General features: G+C 52.6%; 1 protein-coding gene across 1 annotated transcript; it reads left to right on the top strand.

Moving 5' to 3' along the window:
* The first annotated feature begins 296 nt into the window (after positions 1 to 296).
* On the top strand, positions 297 to 18,584 carry PWP2 (PWP2 small subunit processome component). Its single transcript, XM_007947251.1, has 21 exons — positions 297 to 314; positions 2,146 to 2,258; positions 3,644 to 3,738; positions 4,453 to 4,552; positions 5,295 to 5,438; positions 6,538 to 6,673; positions 6,996 to 7,219; positions 8,048 to 8,191; positions 8,853 to 8,923; positions 9,662 to 9,798; positions 10,119 to 10,267; positions 10,444 to 10,591; positions 10,830 to 10,980; positions 12,006 to 12,186; positions 15,021 to 15,168; positions 15,479 to 15,587; positions 16,333 to 16,398; positions 17,506 to 17,724; positions 17,895 to 18,045; positions 18,169 to 18,243; positions 18,407 to 18,584. The coding sequence occupies exons 1-21, from the start codon at positions 297 to 299 to the stop codon at positions 18,582 to 18,584; spliced, it is 2,757 nt and encodes a 918-aa protein (XP_007945442.1).
* The last annotated feature ends 287 nt before the right edge of the window (positions 18,585 to 18,871 follow it).

The raw sequence follows: 18,871 nt of genomic DNA, 5'->3' as shown, positions 1-18,871 counted from the left end.
GCTTCAGAGCCGCGCCAGATAGGTGGCTTCGTGTTCTGGCTCCACCTCGAGGTGGGCCGGGGCCTCGGGCTCAGGTTCCGCCTCAGGACCGGGAGGGGCGGAGCTCTAACCACAGGGTCTGCGTCAGAGCCTCGTAGGGAAGGGGCTGTGGCGCTGGGACGGGGCGGGGCGCTAGGGGAGGTTGTGCGGTCCTCCGGCCGTGGTAGGCGCTGTACCGCTGGTGCCTGGGTCCTCAGTCCTGTGCCCGGAAGCCGGCTCAGAGCACGGTGCAGTGGAACACAGTTGTTCCTGCCGCGATGAAGTTCGCGTACCAGGTGAGCACGTGGGGGGCGCGGGGCTGAGACCTGCGGGGACTGGTCCACTTGCTTGGTCCGTGGGACGGAGCCGGCCGCGGGAGTAGAGAGGCCTGGGTCCATCCTCTCTTTGGGGCCGCCGGTTGCCTAATGGCTGAGGAAAGCACGTGAGTCCTGAACGTGCAGCGCGGACGGCGCCGGTGGTTCTGTTGGAAGCGGTTTCCAGGAGGCCTGGGACGGACGGAGCAGGTCAGGAGGGTGATTGCGGCGGGAGCCGGGCGCAGAGCGCTCCTCCTGTATCTTCTTTGGGAGGGCAGAAATGGGACGGGAAGGATCCTTTGTGTTCTCTAAGTTTAACTGTTCCACCAGTGAGAGGGAACTTGATGACAGGAGACGGACAACACCGTCCCTGGGAAATTAAAAGGTGAGGCCCAGTTGAGCTGGGGATCGGAGCAAGCGAGAAGAAGGCAGGGAGCCGGCACTTGTTCGGTGAAGGCTCAGGTGCTGGCACCTGATGGCGTCTGCTTGGTGTGAGGTCAGGTCACCAGGAGACCCAGGTGAGGAGTTGAGGGCCTGGTAGCACATGAGGAATGAAAAGGGTGCAAACAAGTGAGCCAGGTAAGTAAGGAGAAGGAGAGGTTAACCGAGCCCATGGGTCCCTCATCTCTGCCTTCTCTGCATTGGTCAACTGTACCGAACTGTACTTTGGTTGGTACAGTTGCCACATCCTTGTTTGGGAAAATACTGGCCAGGTTTGCACAGTGTCCTGATTTCCTTATCTTTCCCACATTGGGCATTGTCCCTGTTCCATTGCAGCTCCCTGCAGGACCTCCAGGGCTGTGCCTTCAGCTCTTGCGGTAGTTTTGGGTTTTGGTGCCCAGCCCCAGATTACACTTACTACTGTCAGAACTGAACCTGGTACTCCCCTGAAAATATTCCTTCCATGTGCTGCTTTGCTGGGGAAGCCCTTCCCAGTCCCCACCTACCCAGCACCATACCGGAAGAAGCCCTCTGGGTCTTGGCCCTTCTCCTTCATACAGCTCCTTTCAGGGATCCACTCTTCTCCATTTCTGTGTTACTAAGCTCCTTGGGACACTATTATCTTTTTTCCTAGGCTAGAAACGAGAGTTTCTTACCTGGCCCCTTGCTTCCCCCTTGCCTCCCTTCAGTCATTAGCATCGCTCTCCAAAATGTGAGCTAGGTCACAACACTCCCCTTCTTGGGCATGCCCAGTTCTTTCCTGAAATTCTCCAACCTTGCCTACAACTCCAGAGTCTAGCCAGGCTTGCTGTTGTCACTTAGGTTCCAGCTCAAGATACCCCTTCTCAGGGGGCCTTCCCTGAGCACCCAGCAAAGGTCACCTCCCATGTGCGCACCACTGGGTGGGCCTGCTGTCTTCACAGCACCTCACACCATCTGTACTGACTTCTTCTCATGTTGGTGAATGAATGGGGTGTGGCACACTCAGGGTTCAGATGCTTCAAATTCTAGATGCTCTTGGATTACTGTTCCTTTGTTGCAGCTTTTCTTTTGAAACGTGGGCCCTGTGACCTCTTCTTGCCCCCTCCCCCTTACCCCTTCTTACTGGAAATACCTCGTCTTCGAAGGTTTCCTGATGTTCACAGCCACTTCTGCCCTCTGGGCTGTTCACTTCCCCTCAATCTCTGTTGCTTGGGGTTGTGGCCATCTGTGTGCTCAGGAAATGTTTGGTGTGGCCAAAGGGCCTTGGGGATGCACAGGGCCTGGTGCCCTGTGGGGACTCCCATCCACAAAACACCCCATTCCACCTTTTGCTGTGAGCAGAGACCCTTTGTATTTTCTTTGTATTAAGACAGCTTTGTTTTCTTCCCAGTTCTCTAATTTGTTGGGTACGGTCTATCGCCATGGAAATTTAAATTTTACACATGATGGAAATTCAGTTATCAGCCCTGTGGGAAACAGAATCACTGTATTTGACCTTAAAAAGTGAGTATGAGAAAATGATGTTAAAAGTAATGATAATTAGGGCTTTCATGTAAAAGGCAATGGTGACTCTCAAAGCTGTTTTCCTTACCTTACTTTTTATAGTGTACCCATGAATTAAATATTTTTGACCCTAGCTTTCAGGAGCTGGAAGATAGCTTCAGAAGGGGTTGTGGGAGGTACATAGTGTCAGCAGGTCAACATGGGGATTACAATGGGTGTCTAGGTTGTTGACACTGCCATTATAGGTACCATAGGATGGGGCACACACTTAGTGTCACTCGGCTGAGCTCTCTATGGGAGGGTCAAGAACTTCTTGCTGTGGAGTAAGGGTTGCAGAAAGAGGGAATAGTATTAGGGTTTGTGCTGCATCTTGGATATGCCTCACTGTTGAGGCCCCTGCCTGTGTACAGCTACATAGCATGGAAAAGTTAAGCCCTGGACCCCTGCTGGGGAGAGCCTGGGCTGCTGGGGGTGCTGTCAGTCTCTTTGCTGGGCTGCCTCACTTGGAATGGGGCAGGGTGATTCAAGCACGCACAGCCTGCCCAGGCCTGCAGTTCACTGAGCTCAGCTTTGGTTGCTTGGGTCTGGCGTGGTTTCTGCTGAACAAATATGCTACCGCTTTCCTCTCTTCCCAATGGGAGGGATTCCTGAGTACCTGTTCACCCCTCCCATCTCTGCCCAGATGTACTGGGGAGGCCTAGGCTGCCTAGGGTGTGCCCTGCTCTGTAGTGCTTTCTCTGGTTCCTTTCCTGTAAAGTGGGGCAATGACAGTCAGTGTTTGGTGGGTCACTTCCTAAAGCGTTCTTGAGCAGCACCTGGTGCAGGGAGTGCTCTGGGGTTAGCTGCCACTGCTGCTACTCTCATTGTGTTAAATAACATCCAATGAGGGATCGCTAAGTGATGACTTTGTGTTCATTGAAGAAAATTTGGAAAATTAAATAGTAAAGAACAAAATTAGAATTGAGTTGTGATGTTTATAGATACACCTGCATGTTATTACTCATGTGCCCATTTTTGTGCATTTCCCCATGTCTTCATAAGCACCGTATTCCATATATGCTATCGTTGTGGTTGGTTAATCCTTACTCTCTTTGGACTTCTAGCTTATTTCCAGGTCCCTGGCATTAGACATATGCTTGGTCCTCTGGGACACAGTCCTAGAGTTAAAATTGGTATGTCAGCCATTTTTAAGGCTTTTACTATGTTTTTTCAACACTTCCTCCCCCAAGGACACGATCTGACTTCCTTTCCTCCAGTGGAGACATAAGACTGTACTCTGTTGTCACTGCTCTGGAGTGCTGGAAGGGTGTGTGGCATGGGCGGGCTACTAAGCAGAGGTTCATGGCGTGCACTCTGCCACCTCCTGCTGTGGTTTGTTCTTTCAGCAACAAATCGGACACCCTGCCCCTGGCCACACGGTACAATGTCAAATGTGTAGGACTTTCTCCGGACGGCTGCCTCGCCATCATTGTAGATGAAGGTAACTGCCCTGGGTACGGAGAAGCTGTGCTGTCCTGACTGGGCAGTCAGGTGGGAGTGATAGCAGTACTGAGTCTCAGAGAGAGGGGCATCATCATGAAACAGACATCATTCTTGTCATTGCAACATCACACGGCTCTGGTGTAGCTCAGGATGGGGGTGAGAATGTCTCAGTGTGGACACGTATACTTAAGTGGAGTGAGGTGAGGGGGGTCCCTGTGTCTCCATGTAGGGAGGGGTGAGGACTCTCTATCAGGGTGAGGGGCCCACATACCTGTGTTGGGAGGAGCTGGGAGTACAGAGCTGCTGCCTAGAGATGTTACACACTCTTGCCTTTACCTACCCCAGCTGTGTATCCTTTGTCAATCCTGGACCCTCTGAGCCTGCTTCCTCATTTAACAGGGGTGTGTGAACACCTGTCCCTCAGGGTCCATGGGGGTGACCTGCATATCAAACCTTGGCCCTGTAGGTGCTGTGTGTGGGTCCCACAGGTTGGCTAGGAGAGCCCTAACCATGCATGGATCCCATCCTAACATGGAGCTCCCAAAGAGACAGTGGAGAGTGGGCCTTCATGTCTTGTGCAGGGCCCTTAATGGTTTCTGCAGTGTGCGTATCATACTGGTTTCTGCACTGTGCATATCTTGTGTGTGTATGTGTTGTGGGGTGTCACTCTTGGAGAGCTGATGGCCTGACCACCCTGTCCTCCTTCTTGCAGGGGGCAATGCTCTGTTGGTCAGCCTGATCTGCAGATCGGTGCTCCACCAATTCCACTTTAAAGGCTCTGTGCACAGTGTGTCCTTCTCCCCCGATGGCAGGTAAGGGGGCTCAGCTGGCCCTTTGGCTACCATTGGGGCACTGTCAGCCCCTCCTCTAGAGCTGGCTATGCCCAGCTTCTCCTATAGTAGGTTCAAAGACATCACATTAGTAGCATTACGGTTTAATCAGCACTTCAGAAGTGATTCCATTGCCCCTGTGGTCTATCTACAGCAGTACCAGCCTCTGTATCGCTGGTGTGTTGGTGTGTTGGGGTCCCCAGGACCACCCCCAGGTTCGGGATTCAGTAGGAGGACTCACAGGACTTAGGGTATAGTTGTACTCATGGCATTATAGCAAAAGGATACAGAGCGAAATCGGCACCAGAAGGCTGTAGCTGGGGCAGAGTTCAGGGACACCAGGCACAAGCTTTCAGAGTCATATCCCCATGGAGTCACCCAGGACACACTTAGTTCCCCAGCAACCAATTGTGACCACACTTGTGAAGTGTCCACCAGGGATGCTCATTAGAGACCCAGTACCCTGGATTTTTGCTGGGGCTAGTAGTCACCAAGGCTGCCTGGCTTATTTGTCGGTTTCCTCTCTGATGCCCTCACCTCTTCACCTCTTCTCCATTTGTGCAGGAGAGGAGTTGGGACTTGGGAGGCCCCAGAGACCAGCCACCAGATTTGTGCTAGTGAGAAACTCACCACAGAGCAGCTTGGAGCAGCCAGGCTTAGAGATGTTTCAGGGTCTCAGGCTGTGGACGTCATGAGTGCTGACTCTGTCTCTACTTCATCACAGGAAGTTTGTTGTTACCAAGGGCAACATTGCCCAGATGTACCACGCCCCTGGGAAGAAGCGAGAATTCAATGCATTTGTCCTGGACAAGACCTACTTTGGACCATACGATGAGACCACGTGTATTGACTGGACCGATGACTCCAGGTGGAGCTAGAGGCGGGCAGGGGTGGAAGGGTGCAGTGGAAGCCAGGGTTCAATGCAGCAACTGGAAGTTTCATTTTGAAATGTTACCTTGTGGGCTTCTTCTGGGCTGAGTATGGCCTGTACCGTGGGGAAGGACTGCTGGTGCTAAACTCTGTCTGCACTCCTTGATGGTATTGGAAATGAGAGCAGACTCAATCTCAGGGAAAGATGCTTGTAAATCAGCTGATGGACCTTCAAGTCTACTCACCAGACCCCTAACCCAGAGGTGGTTGGCAGGAAGATGGGTGAACTCCCCTAAGCATCTTATTTGTGGATTTAATGTAACAGCTAGGTGAACACCCCTTTCCTGTGACCCCCCCACAGGACCTAGCTCAATGAAGCCCCTAGGCTGTTGCTGACGTTTCCTCAGCTGGGAGCTCTGTGTCATACACAGGTCCTGTAGGTAGAGGTTTGAAGGCAGCTGCTGCCTAGTGCTTTTGCTCAGCATCCAACCAGAGCCTTGGTGTTGTGCTGGACCCTGGCCCAGTGTGAGGATGGCACAGCTTACAGCTGTTCCACATGATATAGCTGTCATGTGTGCACACATGTACCTGTTCAACGGGGCCAATGAGTCACATGACCACCCTTCATGCCTCTTCACCCCAGTGAATCAGCCTGTGTTACTCTGGACAAAATAAGCCTTGAGGTCCAAGCATTGGACTTTTTCATACAAGAAAACTGTTTGGATTGATTGGGGTGAGACCAGGTGCTTCCTGTAGCCCTGGGCAGGCATGATCTGAGATCTATGACTTGTTCTCTGTGTCTGTGCATTCATTGGCACCCTTAGTGAGGCCCAGGACCTGACACTGCTTTGTGGCTGGGGGACAGTGACATGTGTACAGTGGCTCCTGCCACCCAAGAATAATACCAGTCACATGCAACTGGCACTCCAGTTGGCTGAAGGATCAGTGACACTTCTCACTTGTGCTGGGCTGTGGGACCATCTTAGCTGACCTTCAGACCATATGGCAGATGGAGGTGTCTCTGCTCTGCAGATGATGGCTTTGCCTGTGGAGTAAAGCAGCTGAGCCTGAGGACAAGCTGCCTCTCTTGTTTCCAGGTGCTTCGTGGTTGGGAGCAAGGACATGTCCACCTGGGTGTTTGGGGCTGAGCGCTGGGACAACCTCATCTACTATGCACTGGGAGGACACAAGGACGCCATTGTGGCCTGCTTCTTTGAGTCTTGCAGCCTGGATGTACGTCACGGTGCAAAACAGGCCTGCCACCAGCACTTCCACCCTGGGTGAAACAGCTCTGCAGAACCCTGAGAGAGTGCTGTGGCCTGGTCCCCTCACACCCCGAGGCCATGTAACCTGGGAAATATTTAGAACCTAAGAAGCATTTCTCTTCAGTACAGAGGAAGGGCTGTGACGGGGCTGATAGTGAGTGGCTAACCCAGACAGAAGCTGGGCATATATCCCAGTGTCCACATGGGCCTGGGCTACAGGTGTGCAGGCCACAGGGTGAGTGGCAGTAAGGGGTTGTGGCTCACACTCATTCTCATGCTTCCCTTGGCAGCTGTACACACTGAGCCAGGATGGGGCCCTGTGTGTGTGGCAGTGTGACACCCCCCCAGAGGGCCTGCGGTTGATGGCCCCCCGAGGCTGGAAGGCAGACCTGCTGCAGCGGGATAAGGATGAAGACGATGATGAGGATGGGGAGAAAGAGACCACTGTGCGTGGGACCGCCACACCTGCTGAGGAAGAGAGGAAAGGAAAAGTGAAGTACACACGGCTGGCCAAGTGCGTCCCTCCCGCCCCATTCAGTGCTCAGGGGGCATGAGGAACCTCGAAGGCTGGGCAGGAGGAGCAGTGCATGCAGGGTGTAGGCCTATTTTATCTGGATGAAGTCCTAGAAAACACATGTGCTTGTGGCATTGGGACCTGGCCTGTGATCTAGGTGCCCCTATGGGCCCAGAGTAAAAAGCTCTGGAGAGCCACACAGTTGTGGTAGGTGACCAGTGGCAGTAGGGGGAAGCCAGGGGAATGAGGGAGGGAGGACTTGACCTATGTCTGCTGTTGCGTCTGCTTTTGGAGATATCTAGGCTTCAGAGCAGAAGACGGGTAGGAGGGTGAGTGGAGGCAGGTCACTGGAAGGCAGGTGAGGGTAGCATGGAAGGTGGTTGGTTGGGATGTGCTTCATCCATCCTGGTCTCCTGTGAGCGGGACAGAGGGTCCAGGAGAGGTGGAAGAGGTGGGAGGGAAGTGAACTCTGCCCAAGCCCACAGCTCTGCTCTGGCCTCTGCCCTCCCACTCCTGTGGCATTCCCCCCCCCCCCGAGGTGCCCCCCCCCCACACCCAACACTGATGCTGCATTGGAATAGGAGGGTACCAGTTAAGAGTTCCCGTGGGACCCTGAGCCTGGGTTTAGAAGGTCTGGCACATGGATGAGCAGAACAGACGTGGCAGATACGAGGGTGTGAAGTGAGTGGATCACCCTAAGAGAGAAGAGACTAGTGCAGTGGGGGCACTGCCTTTGTGCCCTGATGACTTTGTGGGCTGAGGCAGGGCAGGGCCAGGTGCTAATGCCGCTAGCCATTTTGCTGCAATTCTTTCATCACATTTGTTCAGGTACTTTTTCAACAGAGAAGGTGATTTTAATAATCTGACAGCTGCAGCCTATCACAAGAAGACCCACCTCTTGGTCACTGGCTTTGCTTCTGGAACCTTCCATCTGCACGAACTCCCAGAGTTTAACCTCATCCACTCCCTGAGGTGAGTTCCTCTGAAGGTATGGCTTTATGATTTTCCTTGTGAGTCAGGTGGCCCAAAGGGGATTGAGGGGCACTGAGCCAGTGGAGGAGATTCTGCACTGTCTTTCGCCAGGATGATTGCTGGCAGAGCCAGAAAATGGTTCAGAACTACCAGGGTGGCTTCCCCAGCTCTCTATCCTTTTCTGTTGTGGGCAGTTTTGTTAATTAGGTCAATGAAGGTGACTAAGGAAACCGTGGGGCTGCTGCCCCCCCAGTCCCTGCCCACCCTACTTAGGCTGTGCCTTCTCTTTGTGGTCGCTGGGGTTTGCTTTCAAAGCTTGGTGATGCCATTTTGTTTTTTGTTCTGTTTTTTCTTTCTGTTCATCTTCAGATTGTAGAGAAATTAAAATACTGGTATTATGAATCTTGAACTCCCAAATATTTGAGCCCAGGACATTTGTCTGGGTTTATTTGATACTTTTGAGTGACATGAAGTATTTCTAAGTCTGATATGCGTGTGGGGGACAGAAGCACACAGAACCACATGAGGTGGGAGGCCCGGCTGTAGCGCAACATCTTGGGTCAGCCCTCAGGCCCCCAGGCCACATGGCAGCAGGGCAGGCTTGCAGTGTCATACTGTCAGCGCTCTTCTGGGTTCACCACATCTGTTCTTTCTCATGCAGCATTTCAGACCAGAGGATCTCATCCATTGCCATCAACAGCACTGGGGACTGGATCGCCTTTGGATGCTCAGGTTTGTCTTTGGGCCCAGGACACAGAGGTCCTCCTGTCCATTGCCAGACCTCAGGGCAGACATTAGGGTGGAGCTTGGTACCAAGCACCTCTGTGGCAGAAGGATGTAGAGGCCAGGCCTGGCTCCCAGTGCAGAGAGGCCTTGAGAGAGGGGCTTTGCCTGGTCTGAGGATGGAGTCCTAGGGGCCTAAATCCTTGGCCCGGCATGCGGAGGGATGTGCTTGGAGCACTGAGCCTAGGCATCTTCTTTCCTGTGTCAGACGTTGACAAGAAGTCTTGCCTAAACTCGTACATGTTCTCGATGTGACCAGAGTAGCTTAGTCAGGTGGCTACTGTGTAAAGGGAGAGTTAACGAAGCTCCTGGGGTGGATGCTCCTCTGAGCCATGAGCGCCTTGTCATGCTCTCATGAGCTCTTCTGGCCTTGGGCCTTGACCTGGCCTCTATCAGATCTGTGGGAAATCAGGTGGGTATCTCTGCTTTGGGTTCCTGTGTGTCTGGCTGGGACCGGAGACAGCAGCTCTGCTGGGACCATGGCCCCCATGTTCTTGTCATGTGAAATTAGGCAGCTGGCTTCACTTTGTACCAGACATGCAGTCCTGTTGTCACCAGGAAGCTGCCCTCAGTGACTCCCCAGGTCCCTCCCGATCCCCTTGGGGCATTGCTTTACATGGAGGGCTTTCTGGGTCTGCACCTGGGGGAGAAGTTGGTGAACGTCCCCCCACTGTCATGTGCCCACAGGGTTGGGGCAGCTGCTGGTATGGGAGTGGCAGAGCGAGTCCTACGTACTCAAGCAACAGGGCCACTTCAATAGCATGGTGACACTGGCCTATTCACCTGATGGGCAATACATTGCTACTGGTGGAGATGATGGCAAGGTAGCCCCCATGTGACCTCAGTGCACCATGACCAACATGGTTTGGGGTGGGAGGCTGGCACAGGGTAAGCCTGGTCAGCATGGGGTGGGCCTGTTAGGAGATCAGGGGTCTAGGCTCAAGGGTCAGTATAGGGAGGGCCTGGCTTAGGGGGGGTCAGGAGTCAGCATGGGGTGAGCCTGGCTGGGGGTCATAGGGGCTTGAGGCACAGAGTGGGGCCACTCCCATCATGGTACTCTGTCCCTGTTGGTGTTGGGGCCCCAGGGATTGGGCTTGCATGGGGTGATACAGTTATCCTGTCCCTGGCATGCTGCCTGCCCTAGGTCAAGGTGTGGAACATGCTCAGTGGCTTCTGCTTCATCACCTTCACGGAGCACTCAAGTGGGGTCACTGATGTGACCTTCACTGCCACAGGCTATGTCATTGTGACCTCGTCCATGGATGGGACTGTGCGTGCCTTTGACCTTCACAGGTGACATCTTTGCTCTGGAGGTTGGCAAAGGACAGGGCTGCCTCCTGGGTGGGTAGCGGGGTGTGTGGAGTCCAGGCCTTTCTGGAGTGAGGGTGACATGGGTGCCCTTACCCTTGTGTGCATGGGGTGCTGGTGCCACCAGATGTGACCCAGACTTGCATCCCCTCTCCCAACAGGTATCGCAACTTCCGCACCTTCACGTCCCCACGCCCCACGCAGTTCTCTTGTGTGGCCGTAGACTCCAGCGGTGAGATTGTCTCTGCTGGCGCCCAGGACTCCTTTGAGGTTTTTATCTGGTCCATGCAGACGGGCAGGCTCCTAGATGTAAGTGTGGTACACCCCAAACTGCAGCTCTGGGGAGTTGCAGGGCTGGGCCACATCCCCAGAACAGACAGAGCGCACTTGCTCCCTCCCTTTCACCAGAACAACTGAGCTTACCTGGTCCCAAGTGCCAGGGACCTCAGGGGTGGCTTATGTGTAGCAGACACTCAGGAGCAGCCCAGAGGCCCCAGTTACTTGCTCTCACATCCTCCTTGCCTCATCTCCTTTCCCACCTCTGCAGGTTTTATCTGGCCACGAGGGGCCCATCAGTGGTCTAAGCTTCAACCCGGCCAAATCCGTGCTGGCCAGCACCTCCTGGGATAAGACAGTACGCCTGTGGGACATGTATGACAGCTGGCGGACCAAGGAGACGCTGGCCCTGACTTCCGATGGTGAGCCACCGTGTGGGCTAGGGTTGTGAGGAAAAGCCTGTTTCAGTCTTTTGAGTAGGCAGTGCTCTTCCCCTGCCCCCCTCACCCTGAGGGCTGAGAAGAATGACTTTAAACCTAGCACTGTCAGTGTTAGGAGTGACAGTTAGCGGTTCAATCTAGTGTCACTTAGTCGGGCTATGGGAGTATAGGAACTGTCAGGGGTCTCCCCTACTAGGCTTTTGAGAGGGGAGCCAGGCAAGGAGAGGGACCGGTTGAGGAGAGAGGCCAGCCTCTGCCTGGAGCTTAAAGTTCAGACGGGGCCCAGGCTGCCTGTTACCATGTGGAGCTATTTTCTACTGTTCCCTGGAGATGTCTTTGGGCTTTAACCATTGTCGCTAATGCTGTTCTTTGGAAGACCTGGTGGTAGGATGAAGTGCCTGTAGGTGAGGGGCTGTGGATGAGGCAGCCTAGAGTCTGGCTGCTATGCCTTCCTTTCCTGGGGCTTATTTTCAGGGGTCACTTCATCCCAGGACTAGTCCAGGGAATGGAAAAACAGCAGCACAACCACCAAAACTGGCCCCCATTCGTCTTTGTAAATAAAATTTTATTGGGGCACAGTCATTTCCATTGTGGCTATATTTTTGCTACCCTGGCAAAGCCATGTAGTCGTGACAGAGACTATGTGGTCCACCAAGCCTAAGATCTTTACTGTGTGGACTTCGTAAAGAAGGATGCCAGCCTGAGTCATGGGGTCCTCTGTGGTACTCTTCCTCCCGCTGTCCCCAGGTTCAGTCTAGGCATTGCTGTTCCCTGCTCTGGTGCAACCTGGGCCTTCCCTGCACATCTTCGCTCTCTCCTGCCCCATACGACAGGGTCAGCCCCTGCTCAGTCTTGCTATTTTGGGACTGCCCTTGTAGCCCTGGTCAGCAGCTTCTTGTGGACCTGCCTTCTCCCACCTCAGACTGGAGGGTATTCAGTAGTGCCTAATGATGGAAGTGGGAGGCCTTGTCCAGGTCAGTGACACCTTGAGTCTTGTCTTTCTTCAGCGTTGGCTGTGACTTTCCGCCCTGATGGGGCAGAGCTGGCTGTGGCCACACTAAACTCACAGATCACTTTCTGGGACCCCGAGAGAGCGGTGCAGACGGGCTCCATCGAGGGCCGGCATGACCTCCGAGCAGGCAGGAAGGCGTTGGACAAGATCACAGCCAAGCATTCGGCCAAGGGGAAGTGAGTGCTTCCCTGGGGGTTGTGGGTGGGGTGGGGACTGAGGGCATTTCACAAGATCACTCCCCCTTTGGGTGGTCTGTGGTTCTGGGGTCTTCCCTGGATCTGAGGGTCCCTGTTCTGGTTACCTAGTGTCCCTCTGACAGGACTATACCACAAATGGGATGGCGTGAAGAAACAGGAGTTTATTCTCTTATAATTTGGAGGCTTTAAGTCTGAGTTCAAAGTGCTAGGCTCTAGGGGCTGGGTGAAAGCCCCTCAGCCTTGGGCTTCAGCTCTGCCTCCTGTTCGCGGCCCACTGGAGCTAGAGGCTTTTCTTTACTGAGACAGCTGCTGGCTGCTGAGACTGACAAGCCCAAGGTTGACAAGTGAAAAGGCACAGTCTTGATGTTACCAAACCACATGGCAGGCCATTAACTCAAGTCCATTGAAAGTCCCAGGGTCAGCAGAGCATGGCAGGCTGCTGAACAATGACACGCTACATGCAGGGTTCCATAAGCATGCCATAAGCTGGAGACCATTTCCAAAGCTGTTTCTTATATACGGGAAGTAGACCACATACCCAAAGGCAGCTACTCAGCTGCTCACAGTAGATACCACCATGGAGTTGATTACCAGTCTCATCCAGCTGCCCAGCCACTCAACCAGGCCCAGCCAAGCTGACACACACAGAGTTAACTACCACAGTCCCAGTAGTAGGTTCTCAAAGTGCCTTTTCTTTCTGACATAATCCTTCATTCCTGATATTGCCAGCCCCTTGTGGTGAGGGTTAGTGCTGTGATGCCTGAAGAAGAAGGGCTGAGTGGCCCAGCATGAGAGTGCTTAGATTTGTACTACATCAGAGGGTGTCAGCCAGGCCTGCTCTGGGCCAGCATGAGATGGGTCTGTGGTGACATCCACATCCATCACTCTGATCCCTGGTGACATGTGGGGCACTGCCCGAGTTGTCAGTCCCCATGTCCCATGTGCTTAGTATTAGTAGCCCCTTGTGACTGGGGATCGCCAGGTGGGTGTGAAGTTAGAGTGTTTGTGGTTTTTTGGGGCCTGTCAGTTCTTTTCAGTAGAGTTCAAATGAAACACCTCCAGACCTAGGTTGCATAATTTCTGCCAAAGTGTTGGGCTGGTAGACATGCTGCTGCAGCTTTTGTAGTTGTTGAAGTGGGGTGTATCACCCAGAGCTGGTTTGAATATTGGGCATGTAGGTTTCTACTTAGCCTTACATAGGAGGCAGCTGTTCTGGTTTTCACTGATACTCAGACTCTGTGAGCATTGGGTCTTCTTGGTCTTTGCTCCTTATCTTTGTCCCAAGTCTGTCTTTAACAGCTTTCCAAAAACCAAACTCACTGCTATCGAGTCCGTTCCAACTCATAGCAACCCCCTTTGGGTTTCCAAGACTGTAAATCTTCATGGAAGCAGACTGCCTCATTTTTCTTCTGTGAAGCAGCTGGTATATTTGAACTACTGACCTTTTGTTTGGCAGCCAGATTTCTTAACCACTAAACCACCAGAGCTCCTTTTAACAGCTTTATTGGGGTATATTTCACATATTGTAAAATCCACTGTTTTAAAGTATCTGTGTCCTGGCTTTCTATTCCAGGTCTATACCTAGGAGTGGAATTGCTGGGTCATATGGTAATTCTGTTTCAAGTTTTTTGAGAAACTGCCCTCTGTTTTTCATAGGTGCTATAATATTTCACATCTCCACCAGCAGTGAGCTTCTCAATTTTTCCATATCCTTGCCAACACTTGTTTGTTTGTTTGTTTGTTTTTTTAAATTATCATAGCCATCCCAGTGGGTATGAAATGTTATCTCATTGTAGTTTGGATTTATTATTATTATTTTTAAAAAAAGCCCACTGCTGTTGAGTTGATTCTAACTCATAGTGACCCTGTTGGACAGAGTAGAGTTGCCCCCAAAGGATTTCCAAGGCTACAAATCTTGATGGAAGCAGACTGCCCCATCTTTCTCCCATGGAAGCAGCTGGTGGGTTCAAACCCCCAGCCTTTTGGTGAGCAGCTGAATGCCTTAACCACTGCACCACCAGAACTCCCTATACTGGATGTGAACAGCAACAACTGCAAACTGATGAGGATGGGACTTATTCTTAACCATTCCTATATTTTTTTCTAAAAAAAGGTCTATTCAACTTCTCATTCTATCTTTTAGTTGGATTATTTTTCTTGTTATTAAGTTCTATGTATATTCTGGATACCAGTCTTTTATTTACGTGATCTGCAGACATTTCTCATGATATGTGGGTGTGTTCCCACTTTCTTGTGTCCTTTGAAGAACAAGTGTTTTTAAATTTGCTCAAGTCCGATTTATATCTTCTTTAGTTGCTTGTGCTTTTGGTGTCGTATCTAAGAAGTCGTTGCCTGCCCCTTGGTTACTGTCCTATGTCCTGAACACCCAGGGCAGTGAGCACCTGGATTGTGTTCTCTGCAAGACCAGGTGCACACCACCGGGGCGGGGGAGCTTCTTTGAGGACTGGAGGCAAGTCTGCTACCTTTCCCCTCTGACAGCGACAAGGAATTGCTCTTACTTGATAATTCATCCTTTTGTGGAATAGCCACCGCATTGGGTGTTGCATGCATGTCCTGTCCTGCTGGTGAGTCATGTGGACTCTGAGAACAGGAGCAAGACAGGTGGACCAGTGCAGGTTGTGGTGGTTAAAAGTGTCATCATGTGAGGTTTGGGCAGGCAGCCTTGAAGAGTTAGTAAGGCATCATGTGTGCTAGCATACCTGGTCTGGCATCTTCTCTGCTTCCCAAAGTTGGGTTCTGAAGAGCCCACAGGTCAGCCTTACTGGGCAGTGACTAACCTACATCCCCTCCAGGTCCTTCACCACCCTGTGCTACTCTGCAGACGGCCAGCACATTCTGGCGGGGGGCCTGTCCAAGTTCGTTTGCATCTATCATGTCAAGGAGCAGATCCTTGTGAGGAAGTTTGAGATCTCCTGCAACCTCTCTCTGGATGCCATGGAGGTGCGTTGGGTTGGCCAGGCCTCCATGGGTCAGAATGAACTCCCCCATAAGGGTGGGGGGCTTTCTCTATGGCCACCCCATTGTGCAAAAGCCAAGCTGAGCTGTAGCCTGTCATGTGGGCAGACCGGGCCACTGCTACAGGCCAGGGGGCTGCTGCTTGCTTTCTGCAGCCTTGGAGAGAGGGTCTGCTGTGATGAGCTGTGGTTAGTGTTGAGGGCATGTGAAAGGGGAAGAGATGGTGTGAGACAGCAGGCTTCTTTCTTGGGCCCATACATCAGAGGTGAGATGGGCCTGGCTTTGGCTGTCTTAGGAATTTTTGAACCGGAGGAAAATGACAGAGTTTGGCAACCTGGCGCTGATTGATCAAGACGCCGGGGAGGAGGATGGGGTTGCAATACCACTACCAGGTGTAAAGAAAGGTGAGTGAGGCTCTCCCGCCTTCCCCATGGCCACCCCTTGGGGGTAGGGCCACAGTGGGGGTACACCTTTCCTGGGTGACCATGGTTCTGCTTATGGTGGGGGCCATAGGTTTACAAAGTTGAGGAGCTCTGACCATACACAGTGACATTTGGCCAGATGCTGGGTCAGTGGTGGTAGACAAGGGCCAGCACCATCACTCCTCTCAGGCCCAAGAAGCCCACCGTGTGAGTCCCCACAGCAGCCTGGATGCTTTGTTTTATTGGGCCCCATCTGGTGCTTTTGGCATTGAGTGGGCAGAGAGCAGGAGACGTGCTAAGTGTCCTGCACTGCACAGCACAGTCACCCACAACAGAGAACTGTCTAGCCCCAAGTGTCAGGACTAGGTTACGTTCCCTGAGAGAATTCCTGGGGACCACAAAAGAAAACTTTAGTCATGGTGCCCTCTAGGAAGGGCTTGGGTGGCTGGGGCAGGGTCAAGAGCAGGCTTACATTTTCGTTCACCTGGTGTGTGGTTTGAATTTTTACCACAAGGGTGGCGGCATGACAAGTCTGGGGCTCTGGTCCAGGCACATGAGCATCATCTATGCACGGAATGGGAAAGACTGCTTCCTGCCTTATCTTGGTGCCAGGGTTGGGGCAGAGGGCAGTGACATTGGCTCTTTTCTCCAGAGCCACTCTCAGGTGGCCCCCTTGGGTGGGGAGGTGTGGAATGTGGTGCCAGTAACTTGTCGATTCTTCCTCCAGGTGACATGAGCTCTCGGCACTTTAAACCTGAGATCAGGGTGACTTCACTCTGCTTCTCCCCCACAGGTGAGCCTCCATAGAAGGTTGGCCATAGTAGAATGGGCGGGACTTGGATCAAAGGTGTGTGGGGCAGTGGCCATGCCTCTGCCTCCAGTTGTGGGGTCGGCTGTGGGTAAGAACATGGTTCTCAGCTGCTCTGGCTGCTGTGACTGCCTGTCCCTACCTGTATAGGAACATGCATAGTGTGAAGGCTCTATTCCCAAATGTCCAAGCTCATGATTACTGGCATCAGTTGCTCTTCCTGGGGCTGCCCATGTGTGGCTGTTCTCAGGGGCCTGCTCCCTCGCCCTTCTGCATGAAGTGTCCTCTCCCTGGGCTGCCCCAATCCTTGACTCTGTTAGGAGGCAGAATGGTCACTCCTCCGCCTCACATATATGGGCAGGCAGACAGTGCTCTGAGAAGTCTGGGGGGCAAAGTGTTGGGCCTTCAGCCCATGGCATGGTCTGTCCACAGAGTGGATGCAGCACTGCCTGGGGAGTAATGAGGCTTCTCCAGCATAGTGGAGTAGAAGCAGCCCAGGCATGTGGGGACCACCATTGTATCCGTCAGGGAGGGTGGCCAGGGGCTGCATGGCCCATTGCCTGTTCTCTAATGTTGCTGTGCCCTTCACTTCCATGTTTTGTGTAGGACAGCTTTTAAGGCTAGAGTTAAATGAATAGTTGCAAAATGTTTACTCTTTGGCTTCTGGGGTAGACAGAGTAAAGAATGCATATATCTACATATTTGCTTACATGCATAAAACTACTGTGGAAAAACATCTGTGAGAGTCATAAGACCAATCAGTCCCTTCCAAAGAGGAGCTGAGTGGCTGATGGTGGGGTGGGAAGAATCTTTGAGCCACAGAGGTGTGGTGGTACAGTGGTGAAGGCATTTATTTGGCTGCTAACGAAAAGGTTGGTGGTTGAAACCCACCAGTTACTCTATGGGAGAAAGATGAGGCAGCCTGGTTCCGTAAAGATTTACAACCTTGGAAACCCAATGGGGATCATTATGAGTTGGAATTGACTCAGTGTCGGTGAGTTTTGAGTTTTGGGTATTCAATACCTTTTCTTTATAAAATGAGGAAACCATGAAATTGAATTTCTAGAAAGCCAGTTTCCTGCCTATTTCCAGGGCGCTGCTGGGCAGCCACCACCACCGAGGGGCTGCTCATCTACTCCCTTGATGCCCGGATGGTCTTCGACCCATTTGAGCTGGACACAAGCATCACGCCCAGCCGGATTCGTGCTGCGCTGCGCCAGAGGGAATTCACCAGGGCCATCCTGATGGCCTTCCGGCTCAATGAGCAGGCACTGGTGCAGGAGGCACTGGAGTCAGTGCCCCAGGATGAGGGTGAGTATGCTGGAGTGGGGGAGGTGGGGGTGGCAACAGCCTGTGTGTTGTCTGTCCAGATCCCATACTCTCTACAGGCAAAGAGAGGGCTGGGACATAATGGTCTTTACCTCTAATTTGGGGTTTTTGCAGAATAAGCATGATTTTTTCTTCTCTTCCACCTCCTCCAGTTGAAGTTGTCAGCTCCTCATTGCCTGAGGTGTATGTAGAGAAGGTCCTGGAGTTTCTTGCCTCCTCCTTTGAAGTATCTCGCCACCTGGAGTTCTATCTCCTGTGGACACAGCAGTTGCTCATGCAGCACGGACAGAAGCTGAAGTCCAGGTGAGAGCCCTGCTTGCCCATCATGTCTCTGGTCCCTCCCCACTGATCTGTGTCAGTGAAAAGGAATGGACTGGGATCCAAGCAGCATTTGGAGTAAGGCTGTGTTGTTGTCCTCCTTTACAGGGCAGGGACCCTGCTGCCAGCCATGCAGTTCCTGCAGAAGAGCATCCAGCGGCACCTTGATGACCTCTCCAAGCTGTATGTATCATGGACAGTGGGGCATGGTGGGGCTGCATGCTGTCTGTGACCTGGGGCTGTAGGGGCAATGTGGGTGGTACAAGGGTGGATGAGACTGGTCAGATCCCCCACAGCAAGATGCTGCTGGTTGGTTTACTGACGTGGTGATTCTCATGTCTGACAGCTGTGACTGGAACCGTTACAACATGCGATACGCTTTGGCCATGTCCAAGCAGAGGGGTGTGAAGCGGCCCTCAGAGCCACCAGGCAGTGAGGAGGAGGCTGCCACATCTGATAATGATGAAGATAGCCTGCACCTGCTTGTGGGAGCAGAAGAAGAGGAAGAAGAAATGCTGCTATAGAGTATAGAAGTGGCGTGGCTGTAGCACCAGGCCTATCAGACCCACCAAAGATGTGGGATTCTGTGACACTGTGGGACACTGTGACAGCCAGGCCTGCCTGAGGCTCTGAGAGACCAGGAGGTGGATGTGAGGAACTTTCTTTCCTCACAAGGTGCTAGCACATGCAAGTGGCCAGGGCAACTGCCGACCCCGACCTGCTCTTAGGCAGCACTTGACCCAGGGGATCAAGCTTTAAGTAGATGTTAAAACATCCGCCATTGAAACAGCTCCTTCACGAAAGTCTGTGT

This window comes from Orycteropus afer, unplaced genomic scaffold (genome assembly GCF_000298275.1).
Source record: "Orycteropus afer afer isolate SDZICR_OR568_19922 unplaced genomic scaffold, OryAfe1.0 scaffold00179, whole genome shotgun sequence".
NCBI lineage: Eukaryota > Metazoa > Chordata > Mammalia > Tubulidentata > Orycteropodidae > Orycteropus > Orycteropus afer.
The sequence above is the reverse complement of the archived record's forward strand: the minus strand, read 5'-3'. Positions and strand labels throughout refer to the sequence as shown.

Bases quoted from the DNA above. Each gene is read 5' to 3' on its own strand.
- PWP2 (XM_007947251.1), top strand. The intron at 12,187-15,020 runs GTGAGTGCTTCC...CATCCCCTCCAG, and splicing joins AAGCATTCGGCCAAGGGGAA to GTCCTTCACCACCCTGTGCT. The intron at 16,399-17,505 runs GTGAGCCTCCAT...GCCTATTTCCAG, and splicing joins ACTCTGCTTCTCCCCCACAG to GGCGCTGCTGGGCAGCCACC.